General features: G+C 44.2%; 1 protein-coding gene across 2 annotated transcripts in view; it reads left to right on the forward strand.

Annotated features, from left to right (window-relative positions):
- LOC146812894 (killer cell lectin-like receptor subfamily B member 1B allele A) overlaps nt 1–23,691 on the forward strand; it is a 237,375-nt gene that overhangs the window by 113,911 nt on the left and 99,773 nt on the right. For both annotated transcript variants that reach the window (XM_085614635.1, XM_085614636.1), the window contains one exon: nt 12,633–12,781. In XM_085614635.1, the coding sequence (XP_085470761.1) occupies nt 12,633–12,781 (149 nt within the window). The remainder of the gene's footprint in view (nt 1–12,632; nt 12,782–23,691) is intronic.

The raw sequence follows: 23,691 nt of genomic DNA on the forward strand, positions 1-23,691 counted from the left end.
TGCTGACAGCCAATCAGATCTCACGATGAGATTTGTGGTTAGGCTCCGCCCAGATATATATGTGATTTTACTTTTGATTCTCTCAGGAACTACTGAACGGATTTACACCATTTAAGCAAAAGGCACGAGTCTGAACTGAGGACTACCTCTTTGCCAAATTTGGTGTAATTCCGTTCAGCACTTCGGGCTGTAGCTGCGTCAACAGGTCCTATGGGAAAATGCATGGGGAAAACGCGTTTTGGGACCCCCCTTTTTTCTCGGCCCCCGCTTGACGAATCACCATGAAATTTTCAGGATAGGAGCAGACCGGAGCTGGCCAAAAGTTTGGAAAATTTCGCAAAGATTCATCAATCGACGCCAACGTTATTCTAAATAGAATGTTGCGGATTTCCTATTGAAAATAGGTCCTAACTATAACTACCTACTGGCGACTATATATATATATATATATATATATATATATATATATATATTATCTACTGGCGGTCGCCAGTAGATAGTTATAGTTAGGACCCTGTTTCCATAGGAAATCCGCAACATTCTATTTGGAATAACTTTGGCGCCGGTCGATGAATCCTCGCGAAATTTTCAAAATAGGTGGGGCGCTACGCTCCGCTCCTACCCTGAAAGTCTCGGGGGGATTCGTCAAGCGGGGGCTGAGAAAAAAGGGGGGTCCCAAAACGCGTTTTTCCCATGCATTTTTCCATAGGACCTTTAGACACAGCTACAGCCCGAACGGCTGAACAGAGTTACTTGAAATTTGGCAGAGAGGTAGTCCTCAGGTCAAGGAAGTGCCTTTTGTAGGTCTGGTGTAAATCTGTTCAGTAGTTCCTGAGAAAATAGCATTTAAATCAATATATATATGTGGGCGGAGCCTAACCACACATCTCATCCTGAGATCTGATTGGCTGTCAGCACTTCATCCAAGAAGTGTTGGCAGCCATCTTGGGACCAATATACATGATAGCACCTCATTAAAAAGCATTGCAGTTAATAGAAGATTTTAAGACTTTAGTTACATTATAAATCATTTGTTGATGGTACCATACTCATTTTAGGAATTGTGGTATGTTCTAAGGTGATTTCACCATGTGAAAAAGCCTTCTGCTGGGATATCATGATTGAGAGAAAAATATTTTCTCATGCTTTTACCACAGAGGTTTGGAAGGTGATCTATAAGCTAAACTGAGAGCTTATTTTCTGTAAATTCACATTATCTTTCTCAGTCATGTGAGAATGAAGTCTGACATTCTCATTAAAACATGTACATCCAACAAGGGCAGAGACTGTCAGTTGATTCCTTTGTGTTCTACTGCAGCTTTCCAGAGTGTTCCAAAGAACTACTAGAGCGCTAACCGTCCTACTTATGATAAATGTATGGCACACCTGAAGCCATCTTGCTTGGATTAAAGTGGTAACTCTTAAAACATTTAATTTAAAAAGGAACAAAATGAGGGGGTTCATTTTTCCATAAAAAGTATGATTAGTGCTGCAGAAAGAAAAATTAGGGCACATTTTGAGTGACTTCTCAAATCCTGGCATGCAGACTGAAACATGCACTTTCAATACCAGCAGCAGTTTTCCCTGGTGAGCAGTAGCTTTACTACAGTGATCTAATGAGCAAAAAGAGTGCTAACATTCTGATTTTATGGCAAATGTGTGACACATTTGAATGCCTTCTTGATGGAATCAAAGTAAAAAACTGAAAGTATTTCCTACTGAGGAGACTGCAGTAAATGAGGAAATTAGGAAACTTCATAACAAATAAGTCTCCCAAGATGGCCACCAGAGACAAAAGAGCCCAAATGTAGCCCAAATATCACCCAGATGTAGCCCAAGTATAGCCCAATGACAGAATGTCCAAGAATGTTCTTAAAAACAACTAGAGCACTTACTGTCTTCATTATGACAAAAGTATGGCACACCTGAAGCCATCTTGATTGGAATAAACTGGTAACACTAAAAACATTTAATTTAAAAAGGAACACAATGAGGGGGTTCATTTTGCCATAGAAATTATGATTAATGCTGAAGAAAGAAAATGAGGGCACATTTTGAGTGACTTCTCAAATCCTCTTCTATTTCATTAAAAAATTCTGACATGCAGACTGAAACATGCACTTTTAATACCAGGAGCAGACTTCCATGGTGAACAGTAGTTTTACTACAGTGATCTAATGAGCAACTAGAGTGCTAACATTCAGAATTCATGGCAAATGTGTGACATATCTGAATACCTTCATGATGGAATCAAAGTAAAAAACTGAAAGCATTTCCGACTGAGGAGACTGCAGTACATGAGGAAATTAGGAAACTTCATAACAAATAAATCTCCCAAGATGGCCACCGGAGACAAAAGAGCCCAAATGTAGCCCAAAATCACCCAGATATAGCCCAAATATAGCCCAATGACAGAAGTGTGCAAAACACTTATTATTTTGTGTTTTTGCAGTGTTATATAGTGCAGACTTGTCAGGTATTGGAGTGCTTTACATGAGCATTGGTTACATCACACAAGAACAAATTCATTTTGGTTGTAGACATGGGGAGACTAAGTGATTTGACCAGAATCACAGAATGTCGAGCTGAAGCAGAAACTTCAACCTGGTTCCCCAGTTGCAAAGTCTGCAGTTCTGGAAGTAACACCACATCCTCTCCCCTAAGTGCAACATTTAATCAAGTTGTCAACTAGATAAAAAAACATAAAGATAACAAATAATTTAAAAGTGCTTTGTCGCTATTTGAAAACTCAGAAAATATGTCCTTATTTTAGTCTTTTAGAGCACTAACCATAATTTTGATGCCAATAAGACCCTCTCATATATGTAATTTCTAAAGGAATGCTCTAGGTATTACAGTTTTGATTACATCAAGATGATGTCAGGCGTTCCACACTTTTGTAATAAATATAGAATGTTAGCAATCTAGTTGTTCATTAGGATACTGTTGAGAGGCAGAGGCCAGGGGCACGGACTCTGAAAATTGAAGGCAGGTAGGAGGGTGCAAAGGCAACAATTTAACCACACTGAGCAGGCAGGAAGGGCCGTGGAAGCACAAGAGACTATGGAGGGCAGTGGAAAGGGGGGCAGGGGCAACAAACCAACAATACAGGACTTGCAAGAGAGGCTGTTGGAGGGAAGATCTATTACGGGTCAAGGAAGCTAGGGGCGGTCCCCAGAGCCCCGGGAGCCACCACAGAACTGAGCAGGAGAGTGAGTCAGGGACAAAAGGGGCACCTTAATTTGAGCCGGGGTGCCTAGGAACGCTTGCTCCAAAAATGAAGAAAACAGACATATGAGACATGGAATTGGAGGCAGAATACAATGGCAGTTCAATGAGAAGATGCAACTTCAAAGAAACCGCAGAATAGAGACATAAAGTACAAAATACAGAATCCAGATAATCATACAGCTGTCATGATATTCTCTGTATCTCAATTAATGGACTGACAGAGAGAGAGAGAAAACACATCTATAAATGCATCATGAGAAACAAGTTACACCAAGGAAAATGTTACCTAGGGACACTCACATTTACTCTTAGAGCAAGCATTCCTGCAATTACAATACAACATCTTTTAAATGCAAAAGTAAAGAGAACAATGGTTAAACATAACATGACATTTCATATAGGTAAAATAGAATAAGATACTTCAAGCAAAGCAGAGCAAGACATTTTAAGCAAAGGAAGACAAGAGCTCCCAGTTCTTGGGGAAAACCTGCACAGCCTGTTAACCTACATACAAACGGCGAGGTTGTCCGTCGATATCTGTGGGTGCTCCCTTTTTATATCATTTTGTGGGCTCCTTTGCACGCTACATCTACCTACGTATGCTACCCAAAAGCTTCGTCTGCAGATTTTACCAGACATTTCGTCATTTACCCACTTAATGCTGACAATGGACTGGGTGAAAAGGTCAGTCTCTCAGGCCAATCGCTTATCGTAAGTTCCATAGAGCAAGCAGAAAATAATGGGTATTGTACAAGAATTCAATATATTCATGTATAAAATCTCCTCAGTTCTCCTAACTTGACGCTCTGCGGTTGCCACTTCCTTAAAAGCGGGAAACCTGCCCAGGAAGCAAGTACCAGTCCAGGATGCAGCCTACTGTATGTCGACAGCTTCAGGGGGATGTTGAACTTTGATACCGAGCACGGAGCACTCGGGTAGGGTGGGGGCTACTAGTTTGGAGCAGAAGGCCTCGCAGACCTGCCTTCAGACTGCTATACACTAAAATTGCAGAGCTATGGTCAATTTAACAAAGAGGCCTACATATTGAACAGAAGGGCCTACACAGGGGTTTTATGCTGGCTGAGTGGTAAGGATGTCTCAGGATAATTATATAGCAACACAGGACCCGCTGGTCAATTTAATATGGCCTACAAATGCGGCTGGCAGGGCAAGGACAAGGGTCTCATACTTCAGGTGTGGACAGAACGGGCCAGGGGCCCCCTGTGATACAAAATCTACCCTCCTTCAAGACTGTGGCAATGTAATAGACCATTGTGGGCAGAAGGAAGAGGCAATGGTAGTACAACCATACATGCCAACAGACCCGATTCAGCCAGGAAACGTCCAATGTTTTTAAGCTCAAATGGGCTTTATTTGATCTGTCTCCTGTCTACAATATCCTCTTTTTCAATGTCACTCAAAGGGGAAAATCAATACCCCAGTTTTTTTTCAAAATCTCCCTCTTACCAAGTTCAAAATGTTCGCAAGTATGGTACATTGGATCATGGAAGGAAATGGGATAGGGACATGGACTTGGATAACAGAGGACAGGAGAGACATGGAGAGGTGCACCAAACTGACCCTGCAGGGCAGGCATCAGGGTTTGCAGCAGCACAATACACCACACAGGGCATGCAGGACGGGAGTGCAGCACAACAATCCATAGAAAGCAAGAGGGAGGGGACAGGACCATGCACATGGACAACAGAGAACAGAGGGGCAAGAGGCAATGGTAGCTAGCTGACCATAATGGACAGACAGGAGAGAAGGCTGCAGCATAACAGACCATAAAGGGCAGGAGGGACGGATCAGGGGCATTACAATGGAACAGACAAGCCAGGAGGGAGGGAGTAGGGGTCTGCACATGTAAACAGAGGGCTGGGGGCAAGGGGGCAGGGCAGGAGCAGCAAGATGGCCATGGAGGTCAGGCAGGATGGGCACTAGAAGCAAGACACAACATGAAGAGCAACAGTGAGACTGTGATGGCATATACACAGACCATGGAGGGAAGGTGGGAGGGGGTCAGGGGCAGCTAACTGACCACACAGGGAAGGTGGGAGGGGCCATGGCAGCACAGAAGACCATGCATGGCAAGTGGGAGGGTTAGTGGCAGCACAATGGCTATGATGGGCAAGAAGGAGGGTGCAGGGGCATGCACAAAGGACGATGGAGGATAGAAGGGAGGGTCAGGACCTGTGCACAGACAAGAAAGTTCAGGGGAAGGGGCCTCACAACAGACCACACGGGGCAGGCAGGAGGAGCAGTTGCAGCACAACAGACCAGGGAGGGCAGAAGGGTGTGGCAGTACAATGGACCATGTAGGACAGGAGGAAGAGGATAGAGGCATGGCATGTGGACAGGCAGGGTGGAGGTGGCAGGGACAGGTTACAGTCATCTGACAATGCTAGGCAGGTGGGAGGGGAGTGGCAGCTCAACAGAACACTCAGAGTAGATAGGAGTGGCAGGTCCATGGGACATGGTGGGCAAAAAGGATGGAGCAGGGGCATGCACAAAGACATCGGAGGGCAGGGGGAAGGAGAATAGGGGCAGCAAGCTAAGCACAGAGTTTAAGCAGGAGGTCAATGATGGGGCATAGAATTGGGCAATGGAGGGCAGGAGGAGTGGACTGGTACATCATACTAAATTGAGGGCAGTGGCAGCACATCAGACCATGCATGGCAGGAGGGAGGAGGCTAGTCCATGGATTCACACAACAGAGGATAGGGAGGAGGGGGATGGTGCAGCAAGCTAACTGTTCAGAGAAGGCGGGTATTAGAAACTTTATTGTTTTTAAAACATTTTGTCTGTGCAAACTACTTAAAATATGAACAAGTATGCAGCATAATCTCACTTTTATTCAGGAAGAAGAAGACGTTAGTGACTGTGACTCCGGGCTCACTTGGCAAAAACACCCCCTGACCCTCCACCCCCTATCGCAAAATGTAATGCCCGTGAAAAGGGTAGGTGAACACAGTGTTATATAGAACATAGTCCTGAGAGCACGATTGAAAATGAAAACTAGATATAGTGTATGGTATAAACTATGCACCAAAAAGTGTGATATAAGATGAACCAGGCGTGAAATATAATATGCAATACATTGTGCGCAATGACAGATTCATTGGAGAGCGCGAGATAGCACAGGCACTAGCGCGTGCTATGCGATATGCACCTTAGAGTGTAATATGCACAGGGCAGTGTTGTGTAACCTAACTAGTCTCTAAAGTTGTAATATAAAATATGTGCTGGGGAGTGTAACGTTGCATATGCACTGTGACAAAGATATGGATCCCAAATTGTAATATGTATGGCATAGCACTGTGCGTTATAACATAGGCATCGAGGAAGGCACGTTAGATGGGGCAATATAACCCGTGCGAAGACAAGTGTGGCATGACATATTCACGGGGTGGTGTTACAGTGCACATGGGCTAGAGAGTGTCATAGCATATGCACTAGCTAGTGGAATACAATACAGAGGTGTGTGGCACTCGGCAGGCAATGGTGGGTGTAACACAGCATTGGGCTCTGTCAGGAGCGCGCTGTGACTCGCAAGTGATGTTCGTCCCCTTTCCAGAGAGTAAAATAAAAAGTATTACACATCCGGCAGTGGATGTGTGTTTTATTAACTGTGAGGGGGGTTTCTTGCATAGTTTTGGTCGAATTTTTGTCGAATCCCCTTTGAATGGCTTGGTGTGCATGTGTATTAAATGTGCCCGTCAATAGCTACCCATGTTTGTATAAATAAACGACAAGGGTGTCTACCGGGATTAGGCACGGTAGAGCATCAGACATGTCAGAGCTTCACTAGTGGTGTAAATACATTCCACGTGGATTAATTGCATGCATAGTCGCCTTTTAATGAATATCACGCAAATCGTCATGGTGATAGGTACGTACGGTTTGTCCAGCATGTCCTAGGTGTGTCTATAAATATATATTTTTTAAAAATAATAAAAAACAGTGGCCGGCCCTGGGGATTGGGGTCAAAAAAATATAATTAGGAGACAGGCCCTGGGGGATGGGGTCATCAGGGCCAATAAATGAGAATAAGAAGGGGAACCACACAGCCCCCCTTCTTAAAAAAATAAAATAAATAAAAGACTGGCATCGTGCCGGAGGCCATGCCCCCTCCATGCAGCACTCTGCAAACGCGCCCCCAACAGGCATCTCCAGTATGCGCCAGGGAGCTGCGCTGCAGACAGGTGTTCTGAGGCCAAGCCCCTTTTTACACCTCTCTGCAACGCAGCTCTGTGGCGCTTACTGGAGGTACCTAGTGGTCTAGTGTGACCCTAGGGACCCTTAGGATTCAAGGGGACTTAATCTCTCAACTTAGAACAGCCACAGGGCGCGTTTACACAGTGGTGAAGGGAGGGGACGGGGCCTGAGGTGACGTGTGCAAACACGCACCATGGCACGTTTTAAATTGGGGATATAATTTCCCTTCAATACTGAGGGCCCCTGGGGGCTAACTAGCCCACCAAGTGCTTCCAGTAAGCGCCACTGAGCTGCATTGCAGAGAGGTGGTCCAGGCCGTGCCACTTTTTACACCTCTCTGCAACGCAGCTCTGTGGCACTTACTGGAGGTACCTAGTGGGCTAGTTGGACCCTAGGGACCCTCAGGACTCAAATGAACTTAATCTCCCAACTAAAAACGGACACAGGGCGTGTTTACACAATGGTGAAAGGAGGGGACGGGGCCTGAGTTAACGTGTGCAAAAACGCCCTGTGGCCTGTTTTAAGAGGTAGTTTTAATCCCCATGCCCTATTATATACTAGGGGCTTATAGAGGAGGTAAGGCTAATCACAGGGGGACCCCAACGCATAATGTTCCCTAATGTATGTAGGTGTTTTCACTGTATTCTAAGTGTCTTTTAACATAGCACTGGTTAGTCAGACTCAGTTACCACCAGTATCCGTCTGAAAAAGTTGAGGGTACAGGATGATTTTGCAACAAGGCTTCTTTCTGCTCTTCTTTTTGTTCTTTCTGCACGTTATCCTTCTTCCTGCACTTATCTTCGTATTTGAGGACTTCTGTTGCTTCTTTCTGCACTTCTTTTGTTTCTTTCTGTGCATTTTTTCTTCTTTCTTCACATGTCCTATCTCTGTAGGCATAGTTAGAAATTAGCATTTAAAAAACCTTTGAAATTAACAGAAAAAACCATAGGTTTCAGGCACGTTATAGTTAGGAATTAGCATTTAAAAAACCTCAGAAATTCACTGAAAAAACCATAGGTTTCAGGGGTGTTATAGTTAGCTGGACTTTTCACTTGTACAAAACCATTGAAATTCCCCCGTTATAGTTAGTTCAGCTAACTATAACTCGCGCGCCCGCAATGCACTGCTGATGACGTCACATATTACATCACTCATGACATGGTCAGTGACATCACTCATGACATGGTCAGTGACATCACTCATGACATCACTGATGACATCACTGATGACATCATCCTTGTGATAGAGTGGCAGACCTCCTCTCACCCTAATATAACCTTTGATACACACATTCAAAAATAGAGACTAAAATTTTCAAAACAATGGACATACCAATACCAGTTACAACAACCTATTCAGTAATTCTAAGATCCACATACACATCCACTCATTCACCAACAGTCCAATACAGTCACTCATACATGTACTCACTCATCATATGTACTCATACACCTATACATCCTGTTACACAATGCCACTCATCCATAGAGTTACTCACACACATAGTCACTCATGCTAATAAAGAATCAAACATACATTTACTTGCATATACAGTTATACACACACCACCTCACTTACTTCTACGGAAACTTACACATACTTAGTCTTTTAAACAATCACTTATAGAAACACATACTTATTCATACAGGAACTCTTTCAATCTCTCACTCTCACATATACTCACATATATACACCACTAGTCACATATACTAGTTTAAAACATATGTAGTTACTCATAAAGACACTATTGAGACAGTCATTCACTCACTAACACACCCATACACACACTCATCCACCCATACAGTCCTGCACACATACTGTGTTCAACACATACAAACAGTGAGTCACTCATTCATGCACCTATGCACTACATAATACCCCCACCGAACCATGCAGACACTCAGACTGATACTCAAAAAACCAACTAATAACCTATATAGACACCCATGTAGCTACTCACCAACCCATGCAGCCACTTATACACAAAGTGAGAGACTGATACAGATATTTACATATTTAAACATTACTCACTAAGCCATGTATTCACTATGATACACTTAATCAGTCAGTTACACAATCAATTTTTCAAAAACAAATCATCCATTTAGACACTTATATACCCATTTATTCTTCCATCGACCTTGAGATATACATATATAAAACATATTTAATTTTCAGAATAACACACATTCACTGGATGATGTCATCAGTGATGTCATCAGTGATGTCATTTGAGATGTCATGAGTGATGTCATGAGTGATGTCACTGACCATGTCATGAGTGATGTAATATGTGACGTCATCAGCAGTGCATTGCGGGCGCGCGAGTTATAGTTAGCTGAACTAACTATAACGGGGGAATTTCAATGGTTTTGTACAAGTGAAAAGTCCAGCTAACTATAACACCCCTCAAACCTATGGTTTTTTCAGTGAATATATATATATATATATATATATATATATATATATATATAGCGTAATGAGCCGTGTTTGCTGCAGACTCAGACATTATAATAGTATTGTCCACCAGACGCTCACAAGTATTGTATGCTAATAGAGCATGAGCATAATCAGCAAAACACGGATTTGAGGTGTTTTGAACTCAGATAGCAGTGAGCTACTTTGTTGTTAGGCAGGTTGAGCAGTATTGAGTCTTCACACTGTGATGAGCCGTATTGCCCTTGTGTAGTGAAAGCTAACTACAGTATAGGCAGAGTTATTCCCTGGTAGCCATATGAACAGTATTGATCACAGAAATTGATGAACAGCAATATCTTCTAATTAAAGGCATCAATGGCCTAGCCGAAAGCGCGGTATTGACTCCAGGTGTTGATGAGTGGTACTGTCCCAGATAATAGGACATGAATAGCCCCAGAGGGCATACCGAGTACTGGCACATTGAATTCTGAACATCAATGTCTTAGAGCAGGAACAAATACTGGACAGAATTGTCAGAGCAAAATTGACCCACATAGTGATTTCCCCCAAAATGTTTTATAAAAATGCTAGTCTATAAAATCTTAATTGAGGTACCAAGGCAGAAAGAAAGGATTATTTTTTCTTGCCAACCATGGTCTTTGCCTACCCTGGTCTTTGCCAAGGTAGGCAAGCAGGAGCTGTGGCTGAGGAGGATCAGTCGGATTGGGGGCAGACACTAGTATGTCCTCTCACAGGTGGATCACTGCTCTTCTTAGTTCCTGATCAGTATACTACCTGCAGGGTAGCTCTGGTGGTGCCCGGTACTACAATCATTTTGACGTCTTCCCAAACGGCCTCCTTCTCCACGGATTGCCTCACTACCGCCTTCCAACAATGCCCCTCATCTCTCCATAGCTCCTCTCTCCCCCATGCATTTAATTTGTTTTATACCACTACTCATCATACCAGTGAAGGGTGTCAGAGAACTTTACATCAAATGCACATTAAAGAGAGACAATGAATCACATGTATGTAAATCAGTCTATGCGAAATGTTACATACGACAACGAGGATTACCAGGTGTAGGAATCACATGTCGCCCATACTATTAGGCAATGAATTATTAGAGTGTTTGGTCTGGAGAAGCACAAACTAAGGATATAAAATGCAGATCAGTGGTTTGGGTTAGCTTTACTGATAAGAATGTATTTCTACCCAAACCAACCCTTTTAAGCAACATTAGGAGAATGAAGGACTGTGGAAAAAACATAAGGTTGCAAGCTATAACATGCAGTTTGCAAGCAGCTCTTTGATGAGAGTTCATAGGTCACTGTGCTATATAAGGATTGTAACGTATGAAACCACAAGAAACAAAAGGATCTCTGTGACAAAAGCAGTAACCCACTGAGCTATCCACATAAAATACTTTATGGCAAGTCAAATCTGCCAGACTGCATAGCTGATCTCTTTCCAGCAGAGACATCTATCACCAGAGTTATCTTGACATTTTTATTATTGCCTGAAAACTGCTGTATACCCAAGGAACTCTGCAGCAAGTGCTTTTAAATCCATATGTAATTTCTTAACACTCCTCTCCCCTTCCCCCTCCCGCCTGAGCTCAGTGCCATGTGTGGCTGCACATGCAGCACCACCCTAAAACCAGCCCTGTTTCTGTGAGACTCATGTGGGATGCAATATAAAATAGACCTTTGTTCGTCATCCCTCCGTGTCAGCAGCTTCACATCACTTTTATCACATACTCACTGTAATGTAGACACAGCTACTCCTCTAATGCTCATTTAAAGATACAAGAGGTCCCTAACCACCTCACCAAATTGAGAGAAGCCGCGGAGTGAGATCACGCACCCTTGGCCAAATCATGATATCTCAGGGTTGGCTTCTTGCCCTTCCTCTTCACCCCTTACCAACCTCTGATTTGCTGGTGAGGGGACAGGAATTGGGCAAGTAAAGTAAATGACTGTAGATTTCTTTCCGCTTCCAGGAGTAGGAAGGAGCACTACTACAAGGAGGAGGAGGGTCTGAAGGACAGGATACATCATGCTTGCCCCTCATTTACGCCCATGGCTCTTCCTGTTTGCTTTTATACCTCATATGTGTGTGTGTGATCTGCTGCATGGACAGAATGTACACCCACCTATGTAGATAGATGTCTAGCCTGACCTGGAATTCATAGACAAGCCTGTGAGTTTCAACCATCTTAGCAGTTGTCTCTCTCTTATAAATGTACATACCAACACCCCATGCCCTACAGTGTTGTTTCATGGGCCACATTGCTCCACTTAGGACCATAGTGTTTGAGGGAGCAGATCCGAATAAGACCATCCAGAGGGCACCTCATGTCACCCTGCTGTAGAGCTGTAAGTAATTGTAATGGAGCACTTCCGTTGTACGGCAGGACTGAGCATCACAGATCCAGTAGAGTGTCCCTTCACATTCACTACTCTTCAGTTGGCGTATGTTAAAATGTACCATTGGTGAGCACAAAAGCAGCACATCCAACTGTCAATCAAGGATAGGCATGTTTTGGGTGACGTCACTGTAAAGGCAATGCTCTTTTTGGACAGCCATGGATTCATAATTTGAGAGTGCATTTGTGCCATTTCGAAAAAAGACCTCATCTAAGCTGTTTCAGAATTTCTTATAAGATAATGAAAACAATGCAACATAGCCATAAAACAACATATGTATCCTTTACGTATCTCAAGCTGTAGTGAAAATTTTCTTTTCATGCTCTCTTCCAACAGGATCTGAGTCAACGTGCCCTACAGAGTGGCATAAACATGGAAGAAAATGTTTTTTTTTCTCCAACCAGCTGAAGACCTGGAGTGGGGGCCATGAAGACTGCTCCACCAGGAGCTCCCGCCTGGCAGTGATAGAGGACAAGGCAGAGCTGGTAAGGCATCAGTGATACAGGAGCAGATAGAGCTCTTCAGGCATCAGTGATACAGGTCCAAGTAGAGCTATTAAGTATTAAGTGGTACAGGAGCAGGCAGAGTTGGTAAGGCATCAGTGATATAGAAGTAGGTAGATCTGATAAGGCATCAGTGATACAGAAGTAGGCAGATCTGATAAGGCATCAGTAATACAGGTTCAATCAGAGCTGTTAAAGTTTCAGTGATACAAGCGGAGGGAGAGCTGGTAAGGCATCAGTGATACTGAGCCAGGCAGAGCTGGTGAGGCATCAGTGATACAGGAGCAGGCATAGCTGTTAAGGAATCAGTGGTACAGGAGCAGGCAAAGCTGGTACGGCATCAGGGATAAAAACTCACGCAAAGCTAGTCAGCTTATACTGATAAATAAATGGCAAATTGGGAAAAGCTACTATAAAACGTAAAGAGCAGACATGGTAATGGCTCATTGACATTTTATGGTGACTTCCTACCCCAGTGCGGGCCCTGGTGACATTTTACTCTCTCATAACAAGCATACTGGACTACGGAAACACTCTCTAAGTTGGAATCAACAAATCCCTGCTACACAAACTGCCAACCATCCAGAACACCGTGGGCAGACTCATCCTCGGCATTCCACGACTTGAGCACATCACCCAAAACCTGCAAGAACTCCACTGGCTCCCTGTCAAGAAGAGAGTAACCTTCAAGCTACTCACCCTCGCCTTCAAATCCCTCCACAACACCGGACCTTAATACCTCAGCGAAAGAGTCTCCTTCCACGTAACCAAAAGAAACCTCCGCTTCGCCGACCTCGCCCTAGCAGAAACCCCGCTCATCCGCAGAACCAGAGTGAGTAGAAGAGCCGTCTCCTACGTCACAGCCAAGACCTGGAACGAGCTCCCAGTCAACTTCAGATGCTCCCCTACTCTGCACACCTTCAGACCTGGCTTCTCGGTTGAGTCGGAGCTGCACCCTTCCCCACCGCCTTGAGACCCTCACGGGTGAGTAGCCCGCTTTAAAATCCCCTGATTAATTGATTGATTTTCAGAGCGCTAGCACACTACACCATGGGGGAGTGCTTGACTGTAACAGTCTGACTTTTGTTGTGGGCCTCTGTGGGAAACACTTTGATGTTGTGTGACCAAAGAGGATCTTAAACTGTCTTGGGGCGCAGTGCTTAGCATGTGTTGGAGGGCGAAGTAAGAGAAAAAAAAATGCAAATTATGACTGTATTTAGCAGGCCACCAAAGATTACCTCTGCATGTCTCTTATTATGCGAACATCAATTCAATTCAATTCAATTTTTTATTGCATAATTAATAAAAATTATTACAATCCACATTTAATATAAAAACAATTATAAAACTTGCGTACATAAATTATTTATTTCGTCTTGTCTTTGTTTTAATTTTAGTATATATATTTTTTTTTATTTTTTTATTTTTTAAAACCATGTCACAAAGTCCCCGGAAGAATATACTTATAGTTTTTGAGTTCTTGGTCTAACACGTTTTAAGATGTAATCACGTGGTAGAGCGTCCAGCCTTATCACTGAATTCCTCTTTAGTTGTGGTGTAGGGCTGCTCATTTGCCCAGGAGTAGTTTTTTAGCTTCTGTCATAAATTTGAGTCCCCGGCAAGCAAGAATGGGAGAGGAACCACTCAACCAAGTTATTATCGCTTGCCGGCATGTTTTTATGTTCAAATTGAGACAAATAGCACGTAGGTATTTCCTTCTCAGTGTCATTAGCGCTGGGCACACACAAAACAAGTGAGTTAGAGTTTCGTTGTGGTATCCACATAGTCTACATTGGAGACTTTCGTTCTGGTGTTTCCACGACGGTCTTAGATCTTTTGAATAATGCAGGCCCAGTCTATAGTCAATGACGATTTTTTTTAAGTGTTGACTAAAGTGAGTTGCTAAATAGGTCTGCTGTTTCTGATAAGAGTAGGAGGAGATTACGGTCCAAGCATGGCGTCGAGTAGCCAATGTAGTTTTGTCCTCTAGTAGAGATTTCCTTTTTGCCTCTCTGTTGGCTATTTTACAGAAAGAAGTGTGTTCAATTTCTTTGTTCCAAGTTTCTAGGAGATCTAGTTCGTGCAAGCAGGAGTTCAAGTAGGTTGCCCAAGAGTTTCCGGTAGACACTCTGTCTTGGGTGCTTATCCCTTGCCAACAAACATAGTCCATGGACTTGGATTGAGCTAGCCGAAGTTTGTGACACCATTTTACAAACCTTGACATTGAACGAAGGTGTTGATTTTGTAAACCAAATTCGAGACGGATTTGAGTCGCAGATGCTGATTTAGGTAGATTGAACACAGATTTGTAGATTTTGTTCTGTAATTCGTTTAAGATTTTGGCCTCGCCTCCGAGCCAGGTGACTAGTCCATATGATAGTGTAGGTTGAATTTGGGCAGACATTACCCTAAGGAGGTGCATATAGTCGGGACCCCCCATTTTTTTTTTAAGCTGTCTATATGCGTAAATTAATGTTTGGGACTTTGCTCTAATAGTCAGAGTGTGTTCTTTTTTTGAATTGCCTTTCCCAATCATCACGCCTAGGTACCGGTAATAGTTCTCTTCTTCCAGTACTGACTTATCAATCGTCCATACGAATTTAATCTTCTTGTGCTCAACTAGTCGAAGGATTTTTGTTTTTTCCCTGTTTAACTCCAGTTTTTCTTGTGTTAGATAGGAATGGAGGTTGGCTATTAGGCGTTGTAAACCTATTGGGGTTTTGCTTACTAGAACAATGTCGTCGGCAAACTGTAGGATTGGAATGTAATCGTTCCCTAGTTTGGGTGCATGGCTGTTTATTTGTCCTAGGTTACTACCTAAGTCTGCCAATAACAGGTTGAATAGGCACGGGGCCAGGACACAGCCTTGTTTTAAGCCGTCCTGAGTTTTGATTTTTGATGTTAAGCTCGATCCCTGGCTTAATTTAACCCTTGCCCATGTGTCTGTGTATAGGCTGATTATTGCGTTTAGCAACATCCTAGGCATCCCCCAGACTTTGAGCTTTTCCCATAGTCTTGACCGGCTCACTCGATCGAAGGTTGCTCTTATGTCTATAAAACACCCATACAATCGTTGGTTCTTTTTCTCAGCTCTCTCCATTAGCAGTGCCTGTGTCGTCAGGTTTGTTGTTGTCCCCATCCCCTGTCTAAAGCCGATTTGGAAAATGGGAAGCAAGTTGTTATTTTCTACCCATTCTTGAACCTGTTCTAAAAGACATGAAGCATACAGTTTTCCTTCTACATCTATAAGAGAGATCAGCCTGTAGTTAGCTGGGTTTCTTCTGTTCCCCTTTTTGTAGATGGGGTGGATGATGTTTCCTTTCCACGATGTTGGCATACGGCGAGAGATAAAGATATGGTTGAACAAAGCTGTTAGGTGGTTGGACCAAAAGTCCTTGTTTAATTTAAATACGGCAGTCGGCAGTCCGTTTGGGCCGGGTGCACCCTCGGGTTTTAGTTTCTGTAAAAGTTTTGTTACACTTTTACAGGATGTCAATGCTGGCTGGTCGCGATCCCATTTTTCCTTGTCCTGGTCAATTAGTTTATTTAAACTTTCCTGGGGGCCCACTTGATTACCTGAATCCGCTGCGTTAGTTGCCCGTAGCGTTTTGTTAGATGGGGCAGTGTCCTTTGTTGCATAGAGATTCCTTACGTGGGCTTCCCAGACATCGGCATTGATGCCAGGATCATAATACATCTCTTCACCTTTGTTCAATTTATTAATAATCCCCCAGAACTCCCGAGAGTTTTGCTGTTTGCTGGCTGATAGGAGTTTTAGCCATATTGATTCTTTGTATTTGGCCTTTGCAGCCCACAGCATTTTACGGTAATTCTTCCTCAAGCTCCTTAACAGACTGTGGTTCGAGTTGCTTCCATGATTTTTGGACGGTTGAACGTTCCGTTGCTCCCTAGATATTTTTTTTTTTTCCAGTCTTAATTCATCAGTGAACCAGGGTTCTTTTAAGATTTTTGAGTTGTTTTGTATGGCTCGGGGAGCAGAGTGCTTTTGAATTAAAGTCTCAACCAGGTTTTCCCAGTGTTTTACAAGGTCTCCGTCCTCTAGTTGTTCATGTTCTAACATAAATTTGTTTGCTGTTAACTGGATTTCTTCGATTTTTCCCCCTCTCCAGCTGATTTTTCGCAAGTTAAATTTCTCCGGCAAGTCAGACAGGGAGATTATCTTGTTAAGCCTGGTGACTGCTGTTTTCAACCTGATGATTTGGGGAAAGTTATCACTTTCTGGACGGTGGGCTATGTCATAGTCTACAATACTATCTATTATGCTCTTACTTATTATTGTAAAGTCTATAGTGGACATGACTTTCCCACTCTTGTAAGTTGGTCCTGTTGTTGAGTTTCCCCTTTTTTCACTTCTGAGGATTGTCAGGCCCTGTGTTTCTAGTGTATTCAAGAAGGTTGCTATGTAACCTGATCCGAGTTTTATGGTCTGGTTACGACTAGATGTTCCGTCTCGCGTTAGGTTAGAATTAAAGTCCCCTGAAATTATCAGTGGACATTGCTCGTTAGATTTCTGTAGGACTTTAATGAGTTTAGCTAGTGTTTCCATTTTTTCTTCCTTGCTTGACCGTTCAGGGTGAATGTAGATATTTATTATTAAAAATTGTTGTAACAACTTTCTGGTTATTTTTACTACTTGTACCCAGCTTAACCCCACATCCAACATCTCGGTTTCCCAGTTAAAATTCTGGGATACGTATATCGACAGCCCTCCACGTGGATGTCCAAATTTGGACAGCTTCTTTGCCAAGATGTGGTGTTCGGCGAAGCCTGGAATTGCAGGATGTGTCAGATTCCAGGTCTCTTGGACGAGGATTATGTCGTGTTTTTGAAAAAAGTGTTGGGTCTCGTGATCCTGATCCATACTACTAAAGCCATGAGTGTTCCATGAACACAAATTAATTATTTCCGGATAAGCTTTATCGGTATGTTGGTTTAGTGTATGTTTATTAGAAAATAATGTTGCGACAGTTTTAGGAACTCTGTTGGTTTAGAGTCAAAGGGATCCACGACCAATCCTGGACTGAGCTAAGGGGTCCTTTGTTGGAAGGCTGGGTTGGGTAAGTATACATTGTTCCAGGGGTTTTCTCCTGGGTAGTAGAGCGGACACCGCGGAGACATGATTTATGCTTGTGACCGATTGATTCATTCCCTTTTGATGAAAAAGTGCCTCCGGTTAGGGGATATGGGTATCTGGGGCGTTTATGTTGGATCAAGGTTATACCCCAGCACTCGAATGATCCTTTGTTGGCAAAGATTTTAGCAGCTGTGTCCTTTGTGGCCCAGGTGGTAACTGAGTCTTCTATGTCTGGAGAGTGTTTGTTTTGCCGAAATTCCACTGCCAGCAAGTCTTGGGAACTATCCCCCTGGGCTCTGGAATAGTGTTGATTAATTTTATTATGTTCCCTCTGTTGAGTGTGTCGTGCCTGCCTCTTGTTACGTATTCTGGTATAAATGATAAGATTGGTTCCATATCCTCCTTGCAGATTGTTTGGCTTACTCGGGAATCCGGCTTGAGGGATTCACCATTGCTTGTAGGCCTGGTTGAAGCCTGTCTTGAGCTTTCCTCCTTTTTCTTGTCCCTGGGAGATACCTGTTCTCCATTTATGCTTTGAATAATTTTTACTTGATCTTGATTTTTGCTGCGCATTATACATTGGCGTTCGTGTTCAATTTTTGTGATCTTAATTGGGGTCTTGTCCCTAATGAGACCCCACGCTCCTGTTTGATATATTTTGGATTCAACTAGCGCTCGGGTAGAACTATAAACCGAACAGTGCCTAGAGGAACCCTTCGTCGTGATCTTCAATGGGGTCCGGTCAAACTCTTGATTAACAAGCCTAGGTTTGTGTCGTGAGTGCTTGGAGTTTTTGGTGGTTTACTAAGTGCTTATTTCGAGCATCCTCAACTAGTGTGGCCATTGTCAATCCTTGTTTGCTAGGCCTTTCAGTAATAATTCCAGATGTTAGTAGAGACAAACGCTGGTTTGGACTCCCGGTTGGTGTTAGGCCTAGTTCGTGAGGTGACACAAGTGTCGTGGGTTTCTTGTTCGGAAGGCTTAACCGTTCGTGCTCTGGGTCCTCTGTTCTACTAGTCAAAGTGTTAGGAGGATTATGTAGCTTTACTGGTTCTCCTCTTGAGTTGTTTCTGAATATCGGAAAGAGGGGGTCTAAGGCGGTTGGTTGGTTGCTTTTAGCCTTTGATCTTCCCTTCCTGACTCGTTTCCTTTGCCTTTTTGTCAGATTGACTTGGGGTTGAGGGTGGAAAGTGACCGGGGGCATAGTTGAGTAAAGTTCAAGAATATCAGGTTCCTTTGGCTGGTGCTCTCTACAAGCTGTTTGGTTATGTATCCTGTCCTCCCCTTTACTGGACTTTGTGCTTTGAGAACTTGAAACACGACTTTTTTCTTTTCTAGGATTGTTTTTTTGTATTAACTGGTAGGTCTTGGATGGTTTTGCTATTGTTTGATAATTTTACAACTCCCAGTATGTCTTTTAGGATTTCAGGAAGAGATGCTAGTTTCTCAATAATGCTCCCACATTCACAAATGGTTGGTGAAGGGACAATGTGTCCTTTGTTGGAACATTTTTTATTTGGATTGTTGTTTGGGGAGCCCTCCACCCTTGGTCTATTTACCAATGTAGATATTAATGTGTCAATCTTGGAACTAATGAGTGCAATGTGCTCTGCAATTACGTTTATGAGGTCAATTTGGACCTCCATTTTGTCAGACTGATAATTGAGCGCGTTTATAGCCTGGTCCAGTGTACTTAGTAGTGCGTTCCCCCAGTGTACGTTGGGCTCTTGACTACCTGTACGCCCATCCTGTTTGCCTGTAGGTGAGATCTTGCTTCCTGATGAGATGGAAATAGGCAGCTGCGTGTTTTCTTTGCCTGTTGTACCTCCATAACTAATGCTGTCTTCTATCCAGATTCTTTGGTTATCGGGGTTTTCTGCCAAATTGGATGGTGTGGAGGAAACAGGGCCCAGTGTAGTCTCCTTAAAGAGTGGGTCTTGTGATGGAATGGACCCTGGCACCGGTATTTTTAGTATACTTGTCCTTGTTGTTTTTTGTCGATTTAGACCGTTTGGTACAAGGTGAGACTGTAACGGGACGTCCTCCCCTCCTGTCCTCTGCTTTGGTGATCCGTTAATTTCACCCTGAAGTGACTCCATTGGCAAGTCTCCGTTGTTTCTGTGGCCGTTTAGGTTTGTTTTTTCCAGACTATGAAGATGTTCTCTAGAGATTCATTTCCTAAGCTTGTCAAAAAAGTCGGTGATGGCTGTTGATCACTCATCACATCTCTTTTACTTGATTGAGGATTTAGTTGAGTCTGGTCCTCTTGCCGCGGAGGTGTCGACATGATTTTAGGCATAGGTTGGTTTGATTTATGGACCTGAGCCTGGGTCTGCACAGTTACCAGGCGGTATCCTGGCGGTTGGTTACCCAAGTGTTCGGAGGATAAAAGTGGGAGAGGTCGTACTGTTCCGCTAGATGTTAGGTCGAGTGGCCAGTTGCCCGGAAGAGAGCTTGCCAAAGATTTAAAAAGTTTAGGCTTGGCTGGTTGGATAGGGCTCGGCAGGTTTTGCGCCTCCTTTGTTGTCGCAAAAAGTGCGGAAACCGGATCTTTTAGAAAGAAGAATTTGTCGATTTTGAGCTGGCTTCCTGAATTGTGACCAGTTTTGACAGGTGACCCAACGGGTCCAGCCGTCGATGTCCTCAAGACAGCTTGCCCTCCCGTTTGTACTGCTACTAGGATGTGGTTTTCGTGAGGGGTTGTGTCAGAGGTTGGTTTAGGTTTTTTTGCCTTTTTACCCCGTGAAGGTTTATTCGGTGGCGCTTGCCTGTTTGTTCCTGATCTCATGTCTTAGTTGCCTGGTTGCCTGCTTTTGGCTAGATGTAGGTTCTGAGATTAGTGCCGGCTACTGGCTCTCGGAAACACCTGCACTCACCTGGGCACTGCACTGGCCAATTTCCGGCAGTTCAGGGCCAGTGCAGGGTTGATGGGGCGATGGGACGGTGGGGCGGTGGGCCAGCAACGACAGCAAGTCGGCGGTGAAGGTGTGAGAGAGGCCGTGTGAGGCCGTAAGAGGCCGTGGGAGGGAGGAACCTACTCAATCAGTCACTCACACGGTGTCTAACTTCTGGCCTCCGGCAAACCGCAAAACCTGGCCTGGCCTGCCCTAGGGCTAGGGCCACTCAATCATCAGTTTAGGTGGGAGCCTACAGGAAGATTATCTGCTGTATCGTGTCCGACTGGTACTGCTGGCACTAATAATTGGCTAATAAAGGGCAAGATGAGACAGGGTGCAGGGTGCAGTGGATGCGATTGTTTTCAAAGTTAAAGGAGAACTCCACCTCTCACCCCTCACCTCTGTTTGTCTTGTGCTCTCCTCGATGCACTCATCCGTTGATTCGACTGGTGCACTGGAGCTACTGCTGCTGATTGCTGATGGCACCGGTTCTGAGTCCGGCTCTTGAGGCTCTCTTAGATCACTCGCCGCCGCAGGAGCCACTCGAACGGGAAGGCACCCGCTCCCACTTCCCGCTGCCGCCACCGCCACCGGACTCACGCCCTGTCTCGCCCGGTCAGCAAGGTCCAAGGCCAACTCGGCAGCGGGCTCCACTAGAGTGAAAATCGCGGAAAGCCTGCAGCCAGTCGAGAGGCCCCCAGCCCAAGCGGCGCTCGGCACTCGATGGATCCTCGAGCAACGGCTGGGCGGCTGGGCGGAAGGTGTGCAGCGAGAGGCTGGAAACTGGAAGAGAGCTGCGAAGAGCGGCTCCCGCACGATCGCCCGCACAGCTCAACTCTGCTCAGCTCGGCGTCCCGGCAATCTGCAGAACATCATTCTTGTATTTTAAACTACTTTCAGCACAAATTATAACAGATATGTGAGCCACTATGAGGCCTAAGGGGTCAGAGGGACTGCCCGGCAGAGAAAAGGAGGGCGCATCAAACTCTGCTGGTGTGTTCCAGACTACAGTGAGACATCCCCTATGAACTAGTGACTATAAGATGTCTTGAGATTCATCCTCATATGTGAAGGCCAGACCTGCAAGAATGGATTGTAATAGAATCCTTCAGAGCCAGCAAATAATTAAATTGGTGAAGGGGTGGGTGGATGCGGGCCTGCTGAGCAGTGCTGCCAACATGCCATGCAATGAAATGTACTGTAACATGGATTTGTAGGGCGCAAAACTTGTCACCTGTCAGTGTATTCAGGTGCTGAGTAGGTGCGTGTTCTTCAAGAAGGATCAGTTGAAGAGCCAGGTTTTCAGTTTCTTGCTGAAATCCATAAGTCATGTGGCAGTCCTGATGTGCCAGAGGAGGTCTTTCCAGGATCTGGCTGTCAGGTAAGAGAAAGCCCTACCCAGTGGCGGCTCCTGCGCTATGGCTGAGGAGTATCGCCCCACTACTTTCTCGCAGTGCGAGAACCAAAAACATAAAATTGTAATAACTTTTAGTTAATACCCTTATATGTTTCCTGTGTGGGTGGGCGTGGCTGCTCTGCTAACGGAACAGGTCAGGGGATGAGTGGTTTGCCCACTCCCAAGTGGGCAATGACTGTTTGGTCGGCCCTCTTAGGCCGCCCTAAACAGTCATGCGCACTTTCCCCTTCTCCATGCAGGCTGCATTATAGCCTGCATGAAGAACATGCCCACCCCCCCAGCCCCTGGCTGAGCGCCGTGTCATGGTGTTTTTCAGATGTGAGGTGTGATATGCGTGTGGTGAGGAAAGTGAGTATTAGTCTGGTGGAGGTATTTTTGATGGTTTGCAGCTTGTGTGCCAGGTGTGCGGGGATGCCGTAGTATAGGGCGTTGCCATAGTGCAGTCTACCTGTGGTGAGGACCTGGATGACGGTCTTTCTGGTGTCAGGAGGGAGCTATTTGATGACTTTTCTTTGCATGCAAAAGAAATATTGAAACCCTGCTGAGAAGTGCTAGTACAGTCCTGTTAAAGTTTAGCAGCCCTCCTTAGAAGTGCTGGCACTAACCCATGAACAGCAGAACAGTCCTGCTGAGAGGTACTGACACCGTTCCTTTATGTGCACATTATTTCTGGCAAGAAATGCCAGTGTTGCCCCATTAAAATCACATCAACCATAAGATGAGGTGTTGGTTCAGTCCTGTTAAAGTTTAGAAGCTCTTATTAGAAGTGAGTGGTGGTACACTTAAAGAGACACAGGCACTGATTGTGTCTCTTTAAGTGTATAGTGTTCCTGCTAAGAAAATCAGGAATGCCTCATTAAAAGCAAATCAGCTTTGCTGGTATCGTCCTCTTAGAAGTACAGGAGTCCCCCATGAGGTCTATTATTCTTTTATTGCAATAGGTGCCAGGATTCGCTGGCTAGCCACTATGCGCTTATCATTAACATTAGAGTGTTTTAGCATAAAGAACTGTGCTACTCAACCATGACAAAGCCAAAATTGCTGGTTTTGTCAAAAGAAAAAGAGCAGACAGTGCCATATCTATTAAAAGAGGGAGCAGAATAAATTTGTCCAGTGCTGGTTCAATTTAGGGTGCTTTGCGCCACACATTTACTCATAGTGCAAGGAAAACTGTGTGATGTCAAGCACATGTTTTGCACCGGAAGGGTATCTTTCCAGTACACAATACTGTTGTTAAACTTAGTTAAACCTTTTCCAAGTTTGTATGCGTGCTGTTAGTACAGCACACATACAAATTTGAAAACGTTTTGAGAAAATAAATCTTTTCTCCAACTTTACTCCTGCTTTGAGGAGGTGTAAATATGTGGTGCACAGCCCTCACCACCTTCTTAAGTAGATAGGATTTTGCATTAACAAAAAATATGGGTGGCTGCACGACCCCCTCCACTGCCTGAACACCACTGCTCTGCCCTAAAAACTGAAA

Source organism: Triturus cristatus, chromosome 7, assembly GCF_964204655.1.
Source record: "Triturus cristatus chromosome 7, aTriCri1.1, whole genome shotgun sequence".
NCBI classification, from domain to species: domain Eukaryota; kingdom Metazoa; phylum Chordata; class Amphibia; order Caudata; family Salamandridae; genus Triturus; species Triturus cristatus.